The sequence below is a fragment of the Urocampus carinirostris genome, chromosome 15 (assembly GCF_059441175.1).
Source record: "Urocampus carinirostris isolate Australia breed hairy pipefish chromosome 15, RoL_Ucar_1.0, whole genome shotgun sequence".
In the NCBI taxonomy this organism is placed as follows: domain Eukaryota; kingdom Metazoa; phylum Chordata; class Actinopteri; order Syngnathiformes; family Syngnathidae; genus Urocampus; species Urocampus carinirostris.
The window spans coordinates 5,725,105-5,745,967 of record NC_142363.1 but is presented as its reverse complement, the minus strand read 5'-3'; the positions used below and the strand labels follow the sequence as shown (position 1 = coordinate 5,745,967).

Genomic DNA, 20,863 nt, shown 5'->3' with positions numbered 1-20,863 from the left:
TTTTTGCCACCAGGAGGTGAAAAATAATACACACTGTCCCTTTAATAATTCATTTATTCGCTGACCACTTACACTCGCTGTGGTCGTGAAGTTGCCGTGGTCCTTTTTATCTGATTTTGGTCATTAGGCGGGGACAACCCTGGATTGGTTGAAGGCCAATATGAGTTTAAACTATTTTTCACGTAAAAAAGAAAAAAATATATAATTCTTGTGGGAAAAAAAAGTATTATTATTATTATTATTATCATTCTTGACAACAGTGCAACATTCACCGATTTCTGACAACTTTCCCTACTAGAATGTTGTGGAATTGTGATAACTCTCCAAAGCAATAGAGGGCAGCACAAAAGCTTAACAGCTGATTGTACTACAATAATAACTAAAAGAAGCAACGTACCATAATAGCAATGCGAGGTTATTTTCTAGGTGAGTTACATTCATGTGCTCGAAATCAATACAATGGATTAACTTCACGTGTTACAATTATCCTTCATTTTAATTCGATAAATTGTCTATTGCGATACCGACCTAAATGTAAAAGAAAAACATATCTTTATACCCACGTAAACTGTTAGCTTCTCATTCATCATAACCTGATTAATGTAAGGTTGAGAATCCAGCCCAACAGTGCAGGAAAAAAGAGGAAACATTTTTAGTAATGTTTGCTCGCTGTTAACAAATTATGCATGTGCTAAATGCTGTTAGGATAATGTAAAATCACTATATATGTTTATAATTGTATGAGGTTTCAATTTAGGTTTCATAATTGAATCATCACATTAATATTTAATAATAAAAAGACAACTGGAAAAAAATTCCATTGATAATCAAATGTGGAGTGACATATTACAATATTCTAACGATATCCAAAAAGTGCACGCTGAAACGTTGTAGTTGTCTTTCAACACGCTTACTTATTTCATAAAACTTCAAACTTCTTTAGCGTCTGTTCATCATAACCAATTCGTGCAGTAATCTCGCGAGAATTCAAGTAGCTACAGTGCCCTTTTGGTGCTTCAATTTTGTTTTCTGTGTATGTTTTTTAAAGGACATAGTGTATTATTTAGCCTGGCCTAGTGGTTAAAAAAAACGTCATTACCAAAACCAGTTATTTGACTAAAAAGCAAAAATACATGGAAATTGGGGTGCATCGTTTATTTACTCCATTGAGTATGTGTTAACAATGTCCAACTGAGTTCAAAGAGACATTAAGCCAATCTGCTTTTATCTTACTTTTACCGGAGCGGAAGAAACTCCCAAAAAGATGAAAAGAAGATTTTATTCGAGCACCTGTTACTCTGCCGCCATCTCCTGGTTTAAAGTTCTCCTGGCTTAAAGTCACGATTGAAGTCTCAAAGGTGGGGTGCGGAACTTAAGACGTCCTTAAGAAGTTTGAAATTAAACCTGTTCTCTATTAAGTATGCGTTAACAATGCCGAACTGTGTTCAAGGAGCCGTGATTTTTTTCAGTGCGATTATCTGCTTTTTACCTTTTATCATCAGTGTTCAGGCCACGTGGCACATTAGGTTGGAAGAAAGGATGGGGGGGGGGGAAGTGATTTCATGTTCAGGCTCTAGGTTTTCCTTTTTTCTAGGATGAAAATGGTGAAAGTAAATAACAGACTGTTTTAAATACAGTCCAAATGCCAGGCCAAACCCGAAAAGATTGGAAAACAAAAGCTTTTTTCGACCACATCTAAGACAGACACGCACTTGCATGTGCTAAACTAGCAGCTTGACAGAGGCTGTAATAATGATATCAGCCAGAATATGGTGTCAGCAAGTAGCATATTTTGAGGTTAGGGACACCACCTTTAAACTCTCTCTTTCTCTTACTCTCACACTTTCTCTCTGTCTGCCTCCTTCTCTCAATTTGTGTCTCTGTTTCTCTTTATTTTGCCATCTCCTTTTCTCCTTCCCTTTCTCTCAATTCATTTTTCTCTCCTCTCTCCTCCTTCTCTCATTATCCTTCTTGCTCAGTTTCTTGCTTTCCCTCTCTATTTCTTTCTTGCCCTCATTTTCCATCTTTTGCTTTTTGTCTCTTCTCTTTCTCCATCTCCTTTTTCTCTTTGTCTCTTGTTCTTTCTTTTTTTTCTAGCTCTCTTTGTGTCTCTCTGTCTGTTCTCTGTCCATCCCTCCCACTCTTATTCTCTTCCTTTCTCTTACTCTCTCTTACTTTCTATATATTTCTCTTTTTCTGTCTACATCACTCCTCTCTTTCTCTAATTTTCCCACTCTGTGTCTCTATTATCTCCCTTTTTTCTTTGTCTTTCTTTTTTGTCTCATTCTTTCTCTTTTATGTCTTTCTTTTTCTCTCTTTCTCCCCTTCTCTCTTAGTTTCTCTCTTCGTCTCTTTTGCTCTCCTCTCTGTCTCATTTTTTCCCTGACTCTCTTTTTCTCTTTAATTTTCTAGTCTGGCCCACTTGAGAGTCTCAAAGGAGTTTGACACCCCTGTTCTATCAGAACCAACACCTTGATTGATGCAATTGTTTCTATAGACAAACGTTCAACAAACCATGGCCTGCCTTTCTGCTAGTATTGCTAATTACCTTTGTTTGTTAGTGACTGGCTGGACCTCCAACATGCACAGTTTGGTGGTACAAGCTCTTACCATGAGGCAACTAGGAAGGTTGAACCCGCGCCATCTCCTGGCTGCTGGCTATGGACTTGCACAGAGCGAATGGTGCCCGAGGACTATCCACAAACGGCAGTTGTGGGGATGCTCCGCATATTCCTCGCTATGTTGCCACCGACCTGCTCTTTGCGGCAGAGACACTGCTCGGAGGTGGTCTGTTCATCAGTTTCGCTTCAAAAGCAATAGAAAAAAAGGGGCTGCTAAGACGACGCAAGAAGAAGAAGAAGAGGGTGAGGACGAAAATGATCCAGAGAGCAGCTATTCTGACGAAGAGGTGGAGGAGGATCCAAATATGCCGAAAGACTATAAAGACATTGAGAAACATGTACAGTCTTTCCGTTACGATGTGGTTTTAAGAGCTGGATTGGACATGGCGCGCAAGTAAGTCACAGACACTGATTAAAAATGTTTATAATTTTATGAATTGTAAACTCTAAAGCCATGAGGACAAAGGTGTCGATCGTATGTGAGACAGAACCAACCCTTCACGGCTTCCAAGATGGCTGTCCAAGACAACACAAACTGTATTCATTTACCCTAAATTCCGGACTTCGACCCGTTACATTTTTTGCTACATTTTAAACACTGTGACTTAGAATTAAGGATCGACCGATATGTTTTTTTTTTTTTGGGCCGATAACGATACCGAAAATTAGTATTACGAAGAGGCCGATAACCGATATTTGGAGCAGATATTTGTTTGCTGTAGAGGCTAAATATTGGTGTAGGGAAATGTTAATGTAAAAAGAAACAAAAAATATTCTTCATAAATTAAAAAAAACAACTTTATTAGCTCTCTGAAACCTTTTAAAGTAAAAACATTTGATTTTCAACACAACAGGTCAAAAAGTAACAAGTGCAGTAATTAAAATTGGGCAGTAACTAATATAAAGGCATATAAAAACCTAAATAGCTCCTTGATAATTAAAAAAAAATAAATAAATACAAATTTCAACACAACTAACATGACTTAACTTAAAACAAGAAGTGCATCAATGTTTTAGCGGAGCTCACGAATTGAAAAATGTGGGCACTCATCTTTTAGAGGCAGATTGACAAACTAATGTTATGGTAACAGCTAATCATTCAGCTTTTTACTTTAGCATGCAATTTCTACTCTCTATCAATCACAAACACACATTTAATTGACTAATGTCATGAAAGAGCTAATATATCAGTCTCCACCTGAATATGCTTCCCTAAAACAGGTTAACTACACTTTACGCTATCAATCACTCGCAGACCTTTCTACTACAGACTTTTTAAACTCTCAATACTATCAGCTGTCTTGACTCACAGACGTGTCGGAACTCAGGAGTTTGAATAGCTGCCGCTGTTTAATCTGCTCTAACATTATTCTTTCTGCTTCTTTGGCTCCGCCCCGGTCGCTTATCCAATCAGAAGGCGCGGGGTGGGTAGCGTGTGAGAAAGAAGGCAGGAGAAAGGGAGAGCGCCAATAACTATATCCGTCAATTTCCAAATATCGGTGCTGGTAATTTGCCTACCTGATCATTTGTGACATCTACTTTGAATATGGTGCGAGTTATTCTTTTTTTTTCTTTATGTTGGAACCGACGAAACAGCGAGTTGATCTTTTCCATAACATATGCGCTCTAAATACAAAACACCATGGTACGTCTGGAAACATTTGTGACACCTTTCATGAGAAATACGACATATTTTTACCAAGATATAACACACAACAGGAGAAAAACTTTTTAATGTTGTCCACATACCCATGAGATTTAAACTTTTTACCCTCAAATCCAGTGCCCAATTAAGACATCCTACTGAACAGCAGTGGAAGTCGACTCAAAAACGCTACACTTCCTTTCCATATCATCAGCGTCGATGTCAGCTCGCTGAAGTTTCCTTTAATCTTCGAGGAGCAATACAAGGGAATGTCATTTGTTCTCCTTTTGCACAAACCACCAATGACAACAACTCAAAGACATGTTTGTGTTGCACTCTGGCACTATGCTCCACAGTATGGCTGACCTGGTGCTGTCATAGCGGTTTGCAGCCAACCGCGTCAATGCCAAATTCACCACGCGGTTGGCGTCAGGTGTGCACTAGGACTATAATTTAAACATAGGAAAGTTAACTTCTCTGGCTGTTTAAGCCTGCAGCTTAAAATCCGGCGAGGCTTGTACAAAGACAAAGTGAAGTTTCGTTCTTAAACTTGTGCATACGGTTTTTAATCGGGTGCGTTCTGTAGTCCATAATTTACGGCACTAACATGGACTTTCGTTGCACATATTTTTGTTAATGTTCCACTGCAGGGGGAACTGACAACCTTCAAAATGACATCCTCAAGTATACCTATTATACCAAATTTGGTTGCGCTCAGTCTTGTTAAAAATAATCAGATCACTTCAATACATTAATAATTGGATAATAATTTTGAATATTAACTTTGAATCATTTGCACGAAAAAGAAAAAAAAAGGAAATATTTTGACCTATTTAAAAACAAACTAAATAATACTTTCTTACTGCCAAGGCATGCAATTGCACCCGTCCTACTGACTTAAGATCAGAGATGTGCAAACTACAGCCTGTGGGTCACATGTGGCCCGTCAAGCTTTTTATTCTGGCTCGCTAGGTGTTAAAAATATAATATCATGCGTATAATAGTTAAAAAAACAACTTCTTATACAAATGAGTTGATTTGGTGCCACTCTTGTCTCCAACATTCAAAAAGCTAGCTACATCTTTCTTTACTGGCTTTTTTTAATCAAGTGGAGGAAGACTCAGTTTATCAAAATAGTATGGATTTAAAAAAAAAAAACATCTGAGCTAGCCCTGTTGGATTTTATGATCTTTAATGCATATGCTCTAATTTAGTGATTAAAAAAGACCTAATTCACATACTTGCTTGCTTTAATTTAGTGTTTTAAAAACAATTTAAACACATTGTTTATAAATAGATAAAAAACGTTAAAAAACATACTCAGGAATGTGTGCATTTGAATTCACAGAGATCTTGGTGTTGATGATGTACATTTCTTAAAACAGATATTTTATACAAGACTTGCAATAGAATGTGCTATGAAAGATGCTATATACATTTGAATAGTTCACTCTGTATAGCATGCTTTCTTAGACCTTTAAATAACACCTACAGGAAATGTCCTTTAAAATTAGGTCCTAAGAATAATAATTCAGTCCAACAACCAAAACTCAGGAGTAGGGCTTCACTATTTTTGAAAGAAAACCTAATTGCGATTTTTTTTTTTTAAACCTGTATTGCAATTTCCGATTTTAGATTTTAGAAAAAAGGTCCATTTACGTGCTAGTTTACTTTTTTGTGGGAACTTAATTAGTGACATGCAAAACTTGCCTTAAATGATTTTTCTTTTCCAATGTAACAAACTGCAAAGGCTCCTAGAAATCGTGTCGCCGCTTGTTTTGACGACCAATTGGGCAAAACGTCTGGACAGCATACACCAGCCATTGACAGTCGTTCGCACACACACTGCATGCAAACTTTGCCTCACTTTAAATAGCTGGTGCCGTTAAAACTTGCCTCCCAATTCTGGTTGGCCAAGCATTCCATCACTCACAAGCATGGAACTATGAACGCTTGAAAATACCATAGTGTCTTGCGATTACGATTGCTACCCTTTGCATCGGGATATAGATTAGATTACGGTTAATCGTGAAGCCCCATTAGGACACTACTTAATCTATTTCACTCTCATGCTGAGTAAAATTCACACTTCTTAGAATTTAAGAATCTATTTTTCTAACATGTATTGAGAAACATAAAACCTACAACATAACTTTCAATACCTTTCACAGAGGTAGGCCAGACAAATTACTGGAAAATGATAAATTGAGTACACACTGAGAAGTCCCAATCCCAGCCACCGTTTTGGAGTAGGTCAGGCACACAATGGACCCTGTTACTACTGTACTATGAATCAGTTATCCGTGCCTGCCGTTTTTACTTTTAAAACTGTTTTGATATATAATGAATTGTCAAAGATCTTCAGTCCCTATACCTTGTTAAATGGCCCAGAGGTCACAGGATATGCAGCTTGGGGCACTTAGTGAGCTGGCACACCAAAACACTGAATGGAATGAGGGCACTACATTTGAGATGACTACAAAATGCGGGGCTGTCTAGGAAATAGGGCATTAGGGACTGAGAACACATTCGAAAAAAGCAATCGTATCCTTTCGCCATTAACGAGCACCGCATTGTGAGTAACAAATATGTTGCATTCAATTTATTCATCACAAAACAGCACCAATTGCTCGGTGTAGTTTGACCCCCTTCCTGATCTATGTATTTTTTGCATATTTATCACTCAAAGGTTTCAGATCATCAAACCAATTTTCATATCACACAGAGACAGCCCAAGGAAGTACAAAATTCATTTTTGAAATGTTAATTCCATTTATTGAGGCACACAAAAAATGAAAACCTATCTGGCCCGATGTGAAAAAGTAATTGCCGCCTGAACCTAATTGCAAGTTAACCTTCGGCAGCGATAACAGAAACCAAGCCTTTATGATAATTGGTAATGAGTCTTTCACAACACTGGAGAAATTTTGAAAATAGTTTCAAATCTGCCAGATCGAAGGGTTTTCAAAAATGAACTGCCGGTTAAAGGTCATACCACAGCATCTTAATTGGATTTAAATCTGGACTTTGACTTGGGCACTCCACAACCCTTTTTTGTGAGCCATTCATAGATGGTTTTTGCTGGTGTTTTTCGGATCGTTGTGTTGCTGCATGATCCAAGAGTGGTTTAGTTTAAAGGTACGAACTCATGGACGGACGTCCTCTTTCAGTATCTTCTGGTAAACACCATAACTCATTATTCAGTCAACCACAGCAATTTTCCTGGTCCTGAGGCAGCAAGGCTGCCCCACACCATTACACTGCTACCACTATGCTTTACTCTCTGCATTATGTTCTTTTCGTCAAATGCTGTGCCATTTTTTTACGCCAGATCTAATGAGCTGCACACTTTCCCAAAAGTTACATTTTCAGTCCACAAAAGAGAATAATAATGTGACAGTAGAGGTTTTTGCCTGGGAACTCTCCCATGGATGTTATTTTTGGCCAGTGTCTTTTTGTACAGTGGACATTGACCTTAATTACTTTTCCACATAGCGCCATGTAGGCCTGGATTTTTTTTGTGCTTTGATAAACGGAATCAACATTTCAGAACTGTATTTCCTTAGGTTGTCTGTGTGATCTTAAAATTGGTTTGATGACCTGAAACCTCTGTGAGCAACGGACAAACATAAAATTCAGGAAGGGGGGTGAATATTTTTCAGTGCACTGTAACTCATAATTACCAATGCTTTTAATTATTTTTCTTATAAATTGTATAATTGTTTCCAGTAAAGTGACTTCTGATATTTTGTTCTACTCTCTGATATTGGTTGTGATAACATGCAATACAAAAACACCCCTCATTCCATTCATTCAATTACTATTTCTTTCCAACAGCAAAATTGAAGATAATTTCTACAACAACAAACTCAGATTAAATGGACAAAAGCTTATCAAGAAAAGTAAAACGGTGAGTTTTCCCCTCAATATATTCCAATGACTTATTTTCGTACATTTTATGCATAGCCTGATTTGATGATGATGTACCTTATCCAGGTGAAAGTTGGGGATACTTTGGACCTGGTGCTGTCTGAGAACCAAGACGCCAACACTGTCACTTTAATGAGAGTTGTCCTGAAAAAGGTTTTGGGGCAAACCGCTAGTGCAGAAAAGTACAAAGTTTCTCTAAGGCGCTGGAAGTTTATAGCGCTTTCCAAGGAGGAGGCCTTTAAGCCTTGACCAGACCAATTAAGGCAATACAAATACATGGTACACTGTCTATATCTGTGGCATATAATATCATCTGGAATATTTCTACAAGTTTTCTAAAGGCTGGGAAAATCTACTGTTGTGAGTCATGACAGGGAGAAAAAAATTCACTTGCACTTGCATCGATTGCTAATTTGAGCTCACCAACATCTATTTTTGACGAAAATTCGTCTATGATGCAATCCGCAGGCATAGCATAACAGTGCATTTAAATATTTTTAAGAAGGGCATGGGCCACATTGGGTCAAAATATTTTACAAAGGAAGAAAAAAATGGATTCGTTGGAAAAAGTACAAAACCTTGGCAATACATGAGGAAAAAAGATCGCACTTCTTAGAATTTAAAATGATGTGCACAAGTTATATTTCATTGTATATTTATTTGTAAAGGAACGGTCTCATCTAATTGGTTCTTAAACACATTCATACCAATTAAAAGTAATTGAAGCAAAGCTATATTATATCTCCCTTTTTTAATCACTAAATGTGATCACTTGCATTGAAAAACTGCAAACACTAGTTAGGAAGTCTTTATTTCATGGAATTTCATAAATATAGTGCCTAGCAAATATATTGCCTCCCACCACCCCAAAATATTTTTGTAAAACACAATCGTGAAGTAGGACAAAATTATTTCAACATTTTACATTGTTTGCTATGAAAAAAATGAAAGCTAGAAGTTGCAAAAATATTGGCCCTCTGTTCTCTCAGTACAGCTAACTGATTCTAAAAGTTCCCTGGTGAATTTTAATATTGACATAATGACTTACCTGTCACATTTACACATCTGCCGGAGCACTAGTATCAAAATGCAGTGCCTAAAACTACTAGTAGCAGGCCTACCAAGACCTGGCCGCCCAATAAACATTCAGCCCAAACAAGGGAAAAAAAATATCAGATAGCCACCAAAAGGACCTTGTTGGCATTGGATGACCTGCAGGCATACATAATGTGGTGGGACAATCTGTGCATAAGCCTAACTATTTGCCGTACTCGGCATAAATCTGCCTTTTATAGAAGAGTGGAAAGAAGAAAAACCCTTTCTTGGAAAATTATCATAAAAAGGGGAGTTTTGTGTTGAGGTTGTCAATTCTTTTGCCAGGCACTGCATGTTAGCATTTATCTTTTACAATTTTTGTGGTCCATAGTTTGCTCTAACCCTGTTTCAAGAGGACTGAAGTGCTTGCTGCTAGACAGTGTTAAAATCAATGCCTGATCACAAGCGTTCAGTAAATAAAGTGTCAAAGTCCCAAAGTGTCATGTGATTTTTATTAGAAAAAAAGTGCTCAACCGCTGTCAGTGTTCACTATAAACCTCTACAACAAGGCTTGATATCAGCATGTTATTGAAACAGGTGAAACATTGATGACTGAAATTTTTGCTGGTTCGGGAAAACGGCTAGGAGGTACTATTATGACACAGGATAACAATACAGTTTGGACAAAATCTGTTGAGCAAGATTGCAACGCTGACTGAAACCAAATTTGGCGTGTTAATTCTGAAATAGTCAGTTTTTTTAGAAACACCAAATTTACCTCCACTGCTTAGGTTTCAGGTAGTAAAAAATGTGCTGATTGGCTAATGTGTGAAGTTTTTTTTGGTGTTAGTTTTTAAAATCTGTAACTATGCTATATTGATGTTTTATTTTTACGTACATAGAATTATTCCATATTTGGAAAAAAAGGACGACATAGCTCAGGGCGAGGAAATGCTGCCTTTTTAAGAGCCCGTTAGTTTTCCGTAACTCCCTCTGACAAAGCAGCCATGGACACAAGAGCATAGTTTTGGCATAGACAGAGGGGATGTGTCCCCACCAATATTATGTGATTACTTTAAGGGACAGTGTGTAATATTTGATCACTAAATGTCACTGTACAGTGTAGTGCAATAAAAAAAACAACTGCTCCAAAGCACATGGGAGAAAACAGACTTCAAAGACCAAAACACCACATTTTGCATCTCATTTTTATGCTCATCCTTTTGCAAAGAAAGACAAAAGGCAACAATGGAAATAAATGAAAAGGAAGAAACTGGAACAAAACAAGGAAAATAAAATGTTAAAAAGAAGGGAGAAAAACAACTAAAAAGAAACGAGCAACAAAACAAGGAAAATGTGAACAGCGGGAAAAAAAAGATATTGGAAAAAGTGAATGAGACAAAAAAGGGGAGGAAAAAGGGAAGTTTGAACTGAAAAATATAATTGAACAAAGAGAAATAAAGAAGGAAAAAGAAACATTCAAGAAAAAATAAAATAAGATAATAAAATAAAACTGAATTTTTTTTTTTAAGAGGACCGATTATTTTCATACCCATAGCAGCAAAATGGCTAACAACAATGTCAGCAACCGCTAGGTGAGCCTCATTTAATGTGAAATAAACACAAATCTCTCGACCTAAGAGTACTTTAAAATAACGCACTTTTATATGATAGTTCATGCACTTTTGGTTATTATCCAAATCAATATTTTTTTAAATGAATGACTTTTTTGCCATTGGGTTGTGTTGGGTGGATCCCTTAACCACCAAGGTTGTAGGGGCGCCATTTCTTGTGGTGTGTATTGGGCAAGTAAGGCCCAGTAGCGCCCATCCCTCTCCAGGCAGTACTAATTTATACACACTGTCCCTTTAGAAAATGTGCTTTGTCCCTTCCATTAACGAGAACAAACCTACGCCCTTGAACAAACAGTCCTGATCCAACTTAACATGTTCAAAAACAACACGTGTAAAGAACAACACTTAAGGATTCCGCATGCCAAAAGGAGTTTCAAAAACAGCTGACAGATCTAACTCAACAGAAATTATGCTCTCCCACGTATTCTTGAATGTAATATAAGCAATGACAGTTTTGGCTATTTATGCAGACACTTAAGTGAAGGGTAGAATTGTAGCAGGACTAAATGTGTTGTACAGAGGAAACGTGATAACGGTGACTTGTTGGCTTGATCCTACACAGGACAGCTTTGTAAATGTAAGCTTATATGCTGTGCAAAAAACACAAACTGTGTTTGGGCATCTGTGCGGGGGAGAGTCTTTCCCTACAATACCGAATTTGACCTCTTGGTCTTCTTCAGAATATCGCACTTCTTGCGATTGGGTCGCCTGCAGCGTTCATCGATGCTCGGTACGCACTCGTAGTGCCACACTTCCTCCATCTTCTCCACCGGGTACACCATTTCCACGTAGTGACGGATCAGTCGGAGGCGCGTCGGGTCCAGCTGCTTCTTGTTGCAGGCCCCCGAATGGTTGTACTGCAGCCGCAAGTTCTCTTGCGTAAATAGCTCTGGGAAGAGGCGCACCAGGAGGCGGGCGGCAAAGTTTCCGACCGAAAGCGACTGCTGAACTATCTCCCGAATCTCCGCATCAGAAAGCAAGTAGGCTGGCAGGACCGGGAAGTCAGGTTTGGAAACCATTAGTTTATCTAAGGGGATTTTGCAAAAGTCTTTACTGCTTTTCTCTGGTGGTAATGCTGGATTTTCTGGATCCTCCCTCGTGCTTTCCAAGTGGGTCTGGTTCAGGAAAAAGTCCTGCTCCAAATCGTGACCGGAGACTTTGCGGTGCTGCAGGTAAGATCGCCTCTGTTCGGTGTCGCGTCTCCGGCACCTCTCGTCCAGCTTGCCCACAAACTCAACCATCCACACTCGGTCATTCCTGGCTCGCGGGTAAACCAGCTGCACATAGTGGCGGATAAGGTTCACGCGAAGGGGGTCTAGCTGCTTTTTCCCCAGAGAACCACTGCAGTTGTACAGCTTGCGCGCGTTCTCGTGGGTGAAGAGTTCGGGGAACATAAGCACCAGAAGCCGGGACGCAAAGTTGCCGATAGACAAGCTACATTCGTAGTGACACTTCAGCTGCTCCTTGGACAGGAGAAACTCTTGAGGAACCGTAAAGTTAGGTATGGGTATCTCCAGATTGTCGAAATCGATCAAGGATAGTAGCGACTTTTTGAATTTGCGTGTGGTTATGTCATTGTCACACATCTCCGGGACTTTCAGAATCGGAACCTCTTCTGAGATGCTGGCCGCATCGAAGCGTTCTTCGTTGATGTTTTCGGACTCGCTCGCATTCCCGTTGCTGTGGGCTCCTTCAAACACCTCGTCCAAATGGTGAATACACACCTGAAGCCAGCTTTCCTCCGGCACGTCTGGAAAATTGCTTTCCATGTACCTTTTAATTATTTCCATCCTGTCTGAGTCTAGGATCTGCTGAGCCACGGTGTTTAAACAGTTCGAGCCCTCTGGCACTTTAGGTCCTTCTTGGAAAAGCTCAGGGAACAGTCGATGCATGAGGAAAACGACAAAGTCCTCCGGAGAGGAGAACTCATCAAGCTCCTCCGCGGCCTGCTCAGGGAACGTTTCTTGCTCCCCTTCCCCCTGCTTATTGAGGAACCCGTAAGTCGGGGAGCGCTCGGATTTTATCCCATTTTCGGCCATTGTGTGCTTCCTGAGCAACCTGGCATTTTCCATATCCCTCTGGGCCCAAAAGCGATTAAAGAAGTCGTTGATGTGAGGGAGGCACTCACCCTTCCACACGCTGTTGCTTTTGACGGTGGGGTAGCAAGCCTCCACGTAGTTACGGATCAGCTGCAGATGTAAAGATTCCAGCGTCCTCTTGCTCGCCATGCAGTCGTGGGAGCACTCCCTGGCCTTGAACAGCTCGGGGAAGAGATGCACCAGCAGGCGACAAGCAAACTCTCCAGGGTTGGAAGTCTGCTCGGCGAATGAGTTCAACTCGTCGCTTGTCAGTAGATATTCCGGCGGAGGTTGAAATTCGGCCACCGTCAGCCCCGGTTTGATCTGCTTCTTTATCCGCATGACTTCTAGACTTAAAAGGTCCACTTTGCTGTGCAACTGTGTCATGCTGGAACTGAGGCTATTGAGAATGAAAAACATTTTTTCGATCAGTGGGTAAATGCTGGAGTCTTTTGACCACGCGTGGCCTGAGTTTTCCACACTTGGGAAAGCCTCCGCTCGACCATTTTCCTGGGAACTTAAAGGAAAGGGTAAGAAGAGGCTGCCTGATTTAAGTTGGTTTCCAGGACCTTGACTGACTTGCTGCTCTGGACTCTGTGTAATGTTCTTCTTCTCTAAGATGCGGTGGGAGATACTGAAAAGAGGCTTTCTGTAGGAGATCTTGGACTTGCCGTGCTGGTTATCCCTCATCTCCCCGCTTGTGCTGAGACAAAGAGGCTCATGTCTGGTGCTTTCATCTGACAACTGCTGCCTCATCTAGATGTGATAAAGGATAATATGTGCACAAAATTACTCCATGGAAACGACATGTCGAAACGATGATGTGTCACAAAATAAATTTTACCAAACAGATTCTGATCTTTCTTTTCAATTAAAAAGCTGCATGCCCTCAAATTAACTTTTAAAGGAGTCTGTGTTGCTCATATTGGTTAAGTTGTGTTGGATTGAATCCATTTACCACTAGGGTCATAGTGGCACCATTTCTTATTTCTTATAGTGTGTCTAAGGCAAGTACAGCCTGGTGGCACCTATCTCTTTCCAGAGCATCAAATGTTTCCACCCGGTCTTGAACTGGGGACTTCTTGCAAGTTAGGCGAATGTGCTAACCACTGCACTAAAAGAACAACTGAACTGAATGTTAAGTCCTGTGATTTCATCCTTATAATACACATTACTGGCAGAATACAGAGATGGAGAAAATGTCGTATGAGTTATACTAGAGATTGGAAATACTGCGTTTACAACTATAGTAAACCTTTTTGTTATTGTTACTATTATATCATAATTGTTATTATTGCTGTTGTTGTTATTATCATTGTTGTCACAATATTATTTAGTGACAAGTAGCATTATAACATTAATAAATGGGTACTTCGATGATTAGTGGATAAAATAAGTGACTATTGTTGTTATTATAATTATTGATATCTGACCTAGGTAATATGTATATTTTGTTGTTTGTGTCCTGTTTTTATTTTATAATGTTCGAAATAAAGTTTTCATTCATTCATTCACATGTTTCAAGCTCATGGCACAACACATAATTTTATGTGGCCCAAGAGACAATGCTGAGAGAAGCACAAGAGAAAAATAAGCCGCATCACTTTTAAATATGTAAGTGGATGTCGCAAAAGCCAGGTGCCACTTGCAAAGGACCCACTGTAGCTGTATTTGCTGTCTAACATTAATCATCCAGAGAATTAAATCTATTTAAGGCAATATAAAAAACAGGACACTAAAATAAAAAGCCCCGTTTTTTTGCAGAAGTTTAAAGAAACTTTAGCTCTTTTCGATAACATATTATGAAATGTAATAGCAACGTTCCCATATTGGAGCAAACGCCTTAATTATCAGAAAAAGCAGACGTCCATGTCATTAAATCAATCATTTAACTTAGTGTTTGTACGCTATTTTTGTCTGTTTCCAATCCCTCATGTGTTTCCGAGTAAAATAAACCGTAGTGGAAATGAATTCCAATGTCGTTTTGCTTTTTTTGATGCACAGTTGATAAACACTACAAAAGATTGAATCTTAGTAAAGGAAAGAAATCTTGAGGAAAATAAATCCATCAATAATTGTTTGTAGTCAAATCCCTGAATCCTAACTTAATTGTGAGCATTCAAAAAGACCCATTCTAGCTAAGGCACATTTTTGATGCCATTAATTTACTAGTCCAGCCCCCGTGAGAATGTTTTTTCTATAATCTCGCCACTGAGCTATAATAAGTTTGATACCCCTGCTATTAGACATGTCTCTTTAAATAATCAGGTCGGTTGGTAAGGGTTGTGCACTCAATATTTGTGAAATATAGGGCAGTGACTACTTACTTTTTGTAGTTTATAAAACGTAAATATATGTGGCATCAAAACTAAGGGGGAAAATCGTGCTTTTTACTTTACATTCAGCTTTGTATAATCAAGAAGACAACATCCATGCTTATATCAGGCCGCCAAGGAAAACAAAGCACAGGACCATCAGAGGATCTTTGACAGTGCACGTCTCAGCAGTTTAAAACCCAACTTTGAGTTAGTCACATGACAGAGCTGTGCTCTAACCAGTTCTGTAAAGGCAGTAATAATTCAAAGTTTAATATGTCTTTTTTCACTTAGGAGGATCGTTCTTAATCAATAATTTTTGCTTATTCATAACTTCATGTAGAGAGAATATTTTTCAGTTTGGGGATTTCTTTTTTGGATGTTAAACAGAGAGACCTGACACCACAAACATTTGACTAAGCAATACTAGTGCTGACACCTTTAAGCTTTAACCCGTGCTTTAACTCTAGGAGTAACTTAGCATCGGCTCGCTACACTTTAACTGTGCGGGTCAGGTGTATCGACATTTCGTTCTGTGTGCATGGTTACAAAGAATGACAATTAAAGTAAATTCTATTCTTCTTAAAAAAGGTTAATACATATTAAAAGCTTCTTTAACTTTCCAGTTAATGCATCATAAAAATGTTACACAGAGTTGAAGTTTGAAAGATATTTTTACCTGAGACGACGGCAGGAAACATAGGGAAGGGAAAATAAACAATACACAAAATGGAGGAAAACAAATCGATAACAGATTTATTTTTCAAAAGCGTTGTGAAAGCGTAATGTGTGTACGTGCCCTCTGTGTGTACCAGGAGCGGCTCTGTCAAAAGTATATTAAGTCTAAATATTAAAATGAAAAGTAAGAAGGTATCCAAATAGAAAGGGAAAAATAAATCAAATATGTAAACGTAACCAATATGATCTAAAGATGATGTTGTTAAATATCTCATCGATCGAAAATAGTCAAACGCCCACTACTAGTTCCTAGTGAAATGGTTCATTTGAGATTGCGTCAGACAAAAAGCTTAATTTAACAAAGTAGAATATAAAGCGCTCTACCAGATATAAAGTGTCCCCTGCTAAAACAAGTGTTTTAACCACACATGGCACCTTGTGAGGACTGCATTTTTCTGTTTGCTACCACAAGGAAAAGCCTGATGGGTTACCTCTGCATCTAAACCAAAAAAGTTGATCTAAAATGGATCACAGAATAGTGAATATCTGTTAAATCACGATTAAGTTTGTTTGGAATGAGGCAAATAAAAAGTAAAACTACATGCAATGATACTTCTACATACAAGGATACGGGAGGCCATGCGAACAAATATCTTGCTTGACATTGGAGGGAAAATCCAAGTTACAATAATTTCCAGACACTACTAGTAAAGGGCAGAGAGCAATAGACTGCTCACTGTCAGCATTAGCTCATCTCAGTAAGCGCAAACGTTTCCCGCCATACAAACATGATCTTAAGCTCTTGTGTTTTTTTAGCGCATTGCTTATGTATTACCAAGAGTCTCTCATGCTCTCTTACTCCTTCCCAACCTCTCTCCATCAGTCCTCCACCACCATATGTTCATCTCCGTTAGCAAACGCTAAATTTCTCGATGGCTCATAATAAAGTCACATTTTATTTTGTTAATATATTCTTATTTATGTTATTACCGTACTGTATTTTCATGTTTAAAAACGATTTCAATATTTTTCTCGTGATCAGAAAGAAGTGTTTCAAAGCTATTCAGGGTTAACTTAGCTGCTTTTGAGAGGCTGGGAACTGATTAATTGGTCTTCAGTTATTGCGTATTAGGAAAGTTCCCTCGAGATACGAGATTTCTAGATAGGAGCACGATCTGTAGAGGGGTCACTGTATATTTGTATAGATCTGATGGCACTGAGCATTTTTAGTGATTGACAGTAAAAACACATTTAGAATTAACTTTTAGAGATTTTGCATTCGTACAAAATGTCAGCAAAATAATGCACTGATCCCCCAGAAAATAATAATACACTGGCCTACCTCCGCTGAGCAAAACCTATACTGTAAGCACCCTCTGTGATGCAATTACGGTTGCAGGTACATTCTGTACTTGTAACCACGGCAATAAACAAGCCACAAATTAAATGCTCATCATAATTAACAGGGAACTGGTCCAATGGGTCTTCACCCTGGATGTATTTGCCAAAGAGCGAACTCCAGTGAGAACTATCACGTGCCATAGCAACGCATCTTGGGTTTCATATTTAAAATGCTTCTACATGTTTGCCATCTTTCAACACTAACATTTTATTCCTTAACAGAAGCAGACCACATTCAATATCAGAGTTTACAGAGTAAGAGAAACTTTGATAATTTAGGAACGCTCTGCAATTTAAAAAAAACAAATGGAACATCCTACATCATCTTCAAATAGTCAGCAAAGACTCACTTCTCCTGCGACTTTCATTTTCTTGCCGCTGGAAAACTGCTTGCAGTCTGGCTCCATTTCCGAAGAAGTTCGTTTACCAGCTTCAGAAGTCCCAAGAGAGCCTCCATACTCTTTTGGCATCTCACCGAAAGCAAAGTCCTCTGTTTCGTATTCTTTACCATAGTTGTGTACTGGCAACAGAAGGTCATGTTTTTCAAAGTGACATGCAAAACTTCAAACAGATAGGTATATAACAAAAAGATGTGACGGTTCCCAAATGTTTTCTGCCCCATATAACAGCAACCACATCACCTTGAGGGGGAGAAAAAAGGGAAAAAAATATACTCCTAATTTCCCTTTTTAACCCTCATAGGAAAGAGTGGTGATTCCATGCTAGTAAGTGGTGATAATGAAGTTTACATAACGTTTGGCATATCTATCACAACACACTGGATGCCTGACAAAAAATATGAACAAAAACGTCAACACAGAACTGATTAGTGTCAGGTAACAGCCGGAGTATTTATGATATACAAATGCAGAGTTTGAACTAACAAACAAAGGCCGTAGTTTTGGCAAGGACAAAGGGGACATGTCCCCACCGATATCGAGCAATCAGTGTTTTGTCCCCACAGATCATGTATAAACACGTCTTAAAAAATGTGCTGCGTCCGCACCAGTGCCAAAATCAAACCTATGTTCTTGAAACAAACAAACTAAATAAATAAATTAAATAGTTGGAACTTTGTATAATTTGTCCTTTCAGTCATCAGGAATCAAAGATTTCGCTTTGGCATTTTCTTTCCTTAGATAACAACTCACCATTTCCAGGAATTATTTCATTTGAAGTGTTCCCATTCTTGGAGAAATTCATAGCCTACAAGACAATAATCCCTGTTATGTTCAGAGTTCACGAATCCCTGTATTTTGCTGTAAATCAAACACTCGGAAAGAAAAATTAGGAAAATGGTTTCTTAAAAAGTAAACATAATTTAGCCTTGACCCATTACACATGTCCAAGAACTAAATGAACGACCGGTGTTTGATGATGCATTACGATTCAATTTCTATTTTTTAACATTACGTTTGTACTCTCATGATGCCAAAATGCTAACATAATAACCAAGATTGACTGTTAACTCTCCCTATGTTTCCCTGTCTTTTCTCAATGATGAAACTTGCAACTTTAATTTTGTAAATTTCAGATGCACTGGAGTTGGTTTTAGCATCACAGGCTGCCCAGATTTTGATGTCATACTCCCTTGGCTTACTTTCATCTAGAAGGTCTGAAGTAACATTGTTGCCTTGAAAATACTCTGGAAGTTGGCAGCTTTATAATGAATTGACTTGACGTGTCTTGGCAAGCCTTTGTTTTTTTCTTTTGTGCAGATATACTTGAAAATGGCAAAATGAGAACCCCTTAAAGCTCGCGGGACAGGGAGAGTGGCTGGTTGTCACTGTGTAGGCTGACAGTGTACTTATTGTTTGTTTGTGCCGTTTGATTAAGGCACAGCACTCACACACACAAAAAAAAACCCAAAAGGAAACAATAGACTAATTGCCCACAAACAGCTGTATAATATAACACAAAGGGAATAGGCAGAAGCAGAAGCTTTTAGGTGCCTTCCCCAGTTCCATTTTTTCTTTGAAACAGAAATTTACCACACCAGGGAAAATTAGAAAAAGAAATAACATTTAAAACTTATAATAGTTTTGTTAGTGACTAATCATCACCTAATCTTGTTTAGTATGTTAATCAAAAATGTGTAAAGTATATGGTTATTTAAATTGTTGTAAATAAGGGACATTTTTAAGGTCATCATCTAAAGTGTTCCATAAATGAAAAGCTTTTCGGATGGCCTTTTAATTTTGTTTGAGTTTATTGGACCTTGAAGTTAAGATTTCAGGTTTGGTGGCAGTTAGTATTTTATAATCTTGTTCTTGTAGCTGGGCCGAAACTGACACAACGAATATATGTAATAAATTGGGGTTGGTGGCAACCCTTACACAGAAGGAGGATTATAACAGTTTTAGCAAATGATTCATGTTAATTATTTGATCAAAGTCATACACTTTGTAGGTCAACTCTTTGTCGTTGCAAACAATGGCACATGTGCAATAAGATTCCAGCTAACGATAGGAAGTCGCGTATTTTCTCACCTGTAGCATGTTCTGGGGTGCTTTACCAACCAATTTACATCTTTGATTCCATTGCGTCGTCCTTGCACTGCTGATCTAGACAACCAAAACAAACACACGGCGATCCGTTAGGTTTAGAGTGGCCACATGAGCGAACACTTATGGCTCTGAAAACAAAACGTGAAGCATCATGTCATCAAATAAGCAGTGAACTTATTGAACAAATGACACAGTGCGTAGCGTGTGATTGCATCATGTGTCAACAAACTCACTGCAGGCTAATGACGTCACGTCGATTCGTCAACAAGTCAGCTGTCCCCACAGTACTTCCGCATTCCATTGCCCGTCAAACCCCCTAGAACCAAAACAGCTAAACGGGTAGTACGAAACGCGGCAACTAACAAAGCAACCCATAGTTTTTATCTTTATTTTATAAGTAAACGAGACACAAACAAACAAACAGCAGTAAGAGTGAATTTGGGTGACGTCGGGGACGTTTGCGTGGACCCTTCGTCTTGCTAAAGCTATTGCTAACTTGACGGAACACAACTAGGAAAAGCAACACGGGAAATAACAAGTTTGCATACCTTCAATGGTCACCTTTGTGAGTCTTTGTCATCCTTCTAGGCAATTTTGCACAATGTCACCGCTTATAACAGTTGTTGACGTTGTTGGCCATTATTTCCTGCTGTTCCTTCACTCCAATGTGTTCTCGCGTGACGTATCGTGACGTCACTGCGCGCGCTCATGTGTCTCGTTTCCGTACCGTAACAATTTTTAACAAATAGCATACTTTCCTGTGCTAAATTAAATGTTCAAATTGAAGTTATGAATCACAAATGATATGAAGTGGATATGATTATTTGTTTATATATTTATTTTAAATATATCTTTAGCATACCTGTCAACCTCCACGGCTCCATGCCCTTACAAACTGTCGTATTTTCCCTTACAAAATACAAAATAATCTTACACCATATTTTTTTTTCAAACGTGTTTATTAATGTAGTTTAACATGTTATATTGTGTGTTTCGTTATATCTTATATATATATTGTT

At 38.6% G+C, this 20,863-nt stretch overlaps 2 protein-coding genes across 6 annotated transcripts; one reads left to right on the top strand and one right to left on the bottom strand.

Annotated features, from left to right (window-relative positions):
• Positions 1-356: 356 nt before the first annotated feature.
• mtres1 (mitochondrial transcription rescue factor 1) lies at positions 357-9,722 on the top strand. Of its 2 annotated transcripts, none has more exons than XM_088354097.1 (4): positions 357-426; positions 2,562-3,015; positions 8,104-8,176; positions 8,263-9,722. In XM_088354097.1, exons 1-4 carry the CDS (start codon positions 408-410, stop codon positions 8,443-8,445), a joined length of 729 nt encoding a protein of 242 aa, XP_088210223.1. In that variant the 5' UTR covers positions 357-407; the 3' UTR covers positions 8,446-9,722. The 2 variants fall into 2 exon arrangements, with proteins under 2 accessions (XP_088210223.1, XP_088210224.1); XM_088354098.1 differs by lacking the exon at positions 357-426 and adding an exon at positions 1,051-1,358.
• A 2-nt stretch (positions 9,723-9,724) lies between these two features.
• bend3 (BEN domain containing 3) lies at positions 9,725-20,537 on the bottom strand. Of its 4 annotated transcripts, XM_088354093.1 has the most exons (5): positions 20,393-20,537; positions 19,827-19,901; positions 18,489-18,543; positions 17,688-17,857; positions 9,725-13,699 (listed from the first exon to the last, which is right to left on the bottom strand). In XM_088354093.1, the coding sequence occupies exons 2-5, from the start codon at positions 19,833-19,835 to the stop codon at positions 11,510-11,512; spliced, it is 2,424 nt and encodes an 807-aa protein (XP_088210219.1). In that variant the 5' UTR covers positions 19,836-19,901; positions 20,393-20,537; the 3' UTR covers positions 9,725-11,509. The 4 variants fall into 4 exon arrangements, with proteins under 4 accessions (XP_088210219.1, XP_088210221.1, XP_088210220.1 ...); XM_088354095.1 differs by lacking the exon at positions 18,489-18,543; XM_088354094.1 differs by lacking the exon at positions 20,393-20,537 and having other exon boundaries at positions 19,827-20,028.
• Positions 20,538-20,863: the final 326 nt, after the last annotated feature.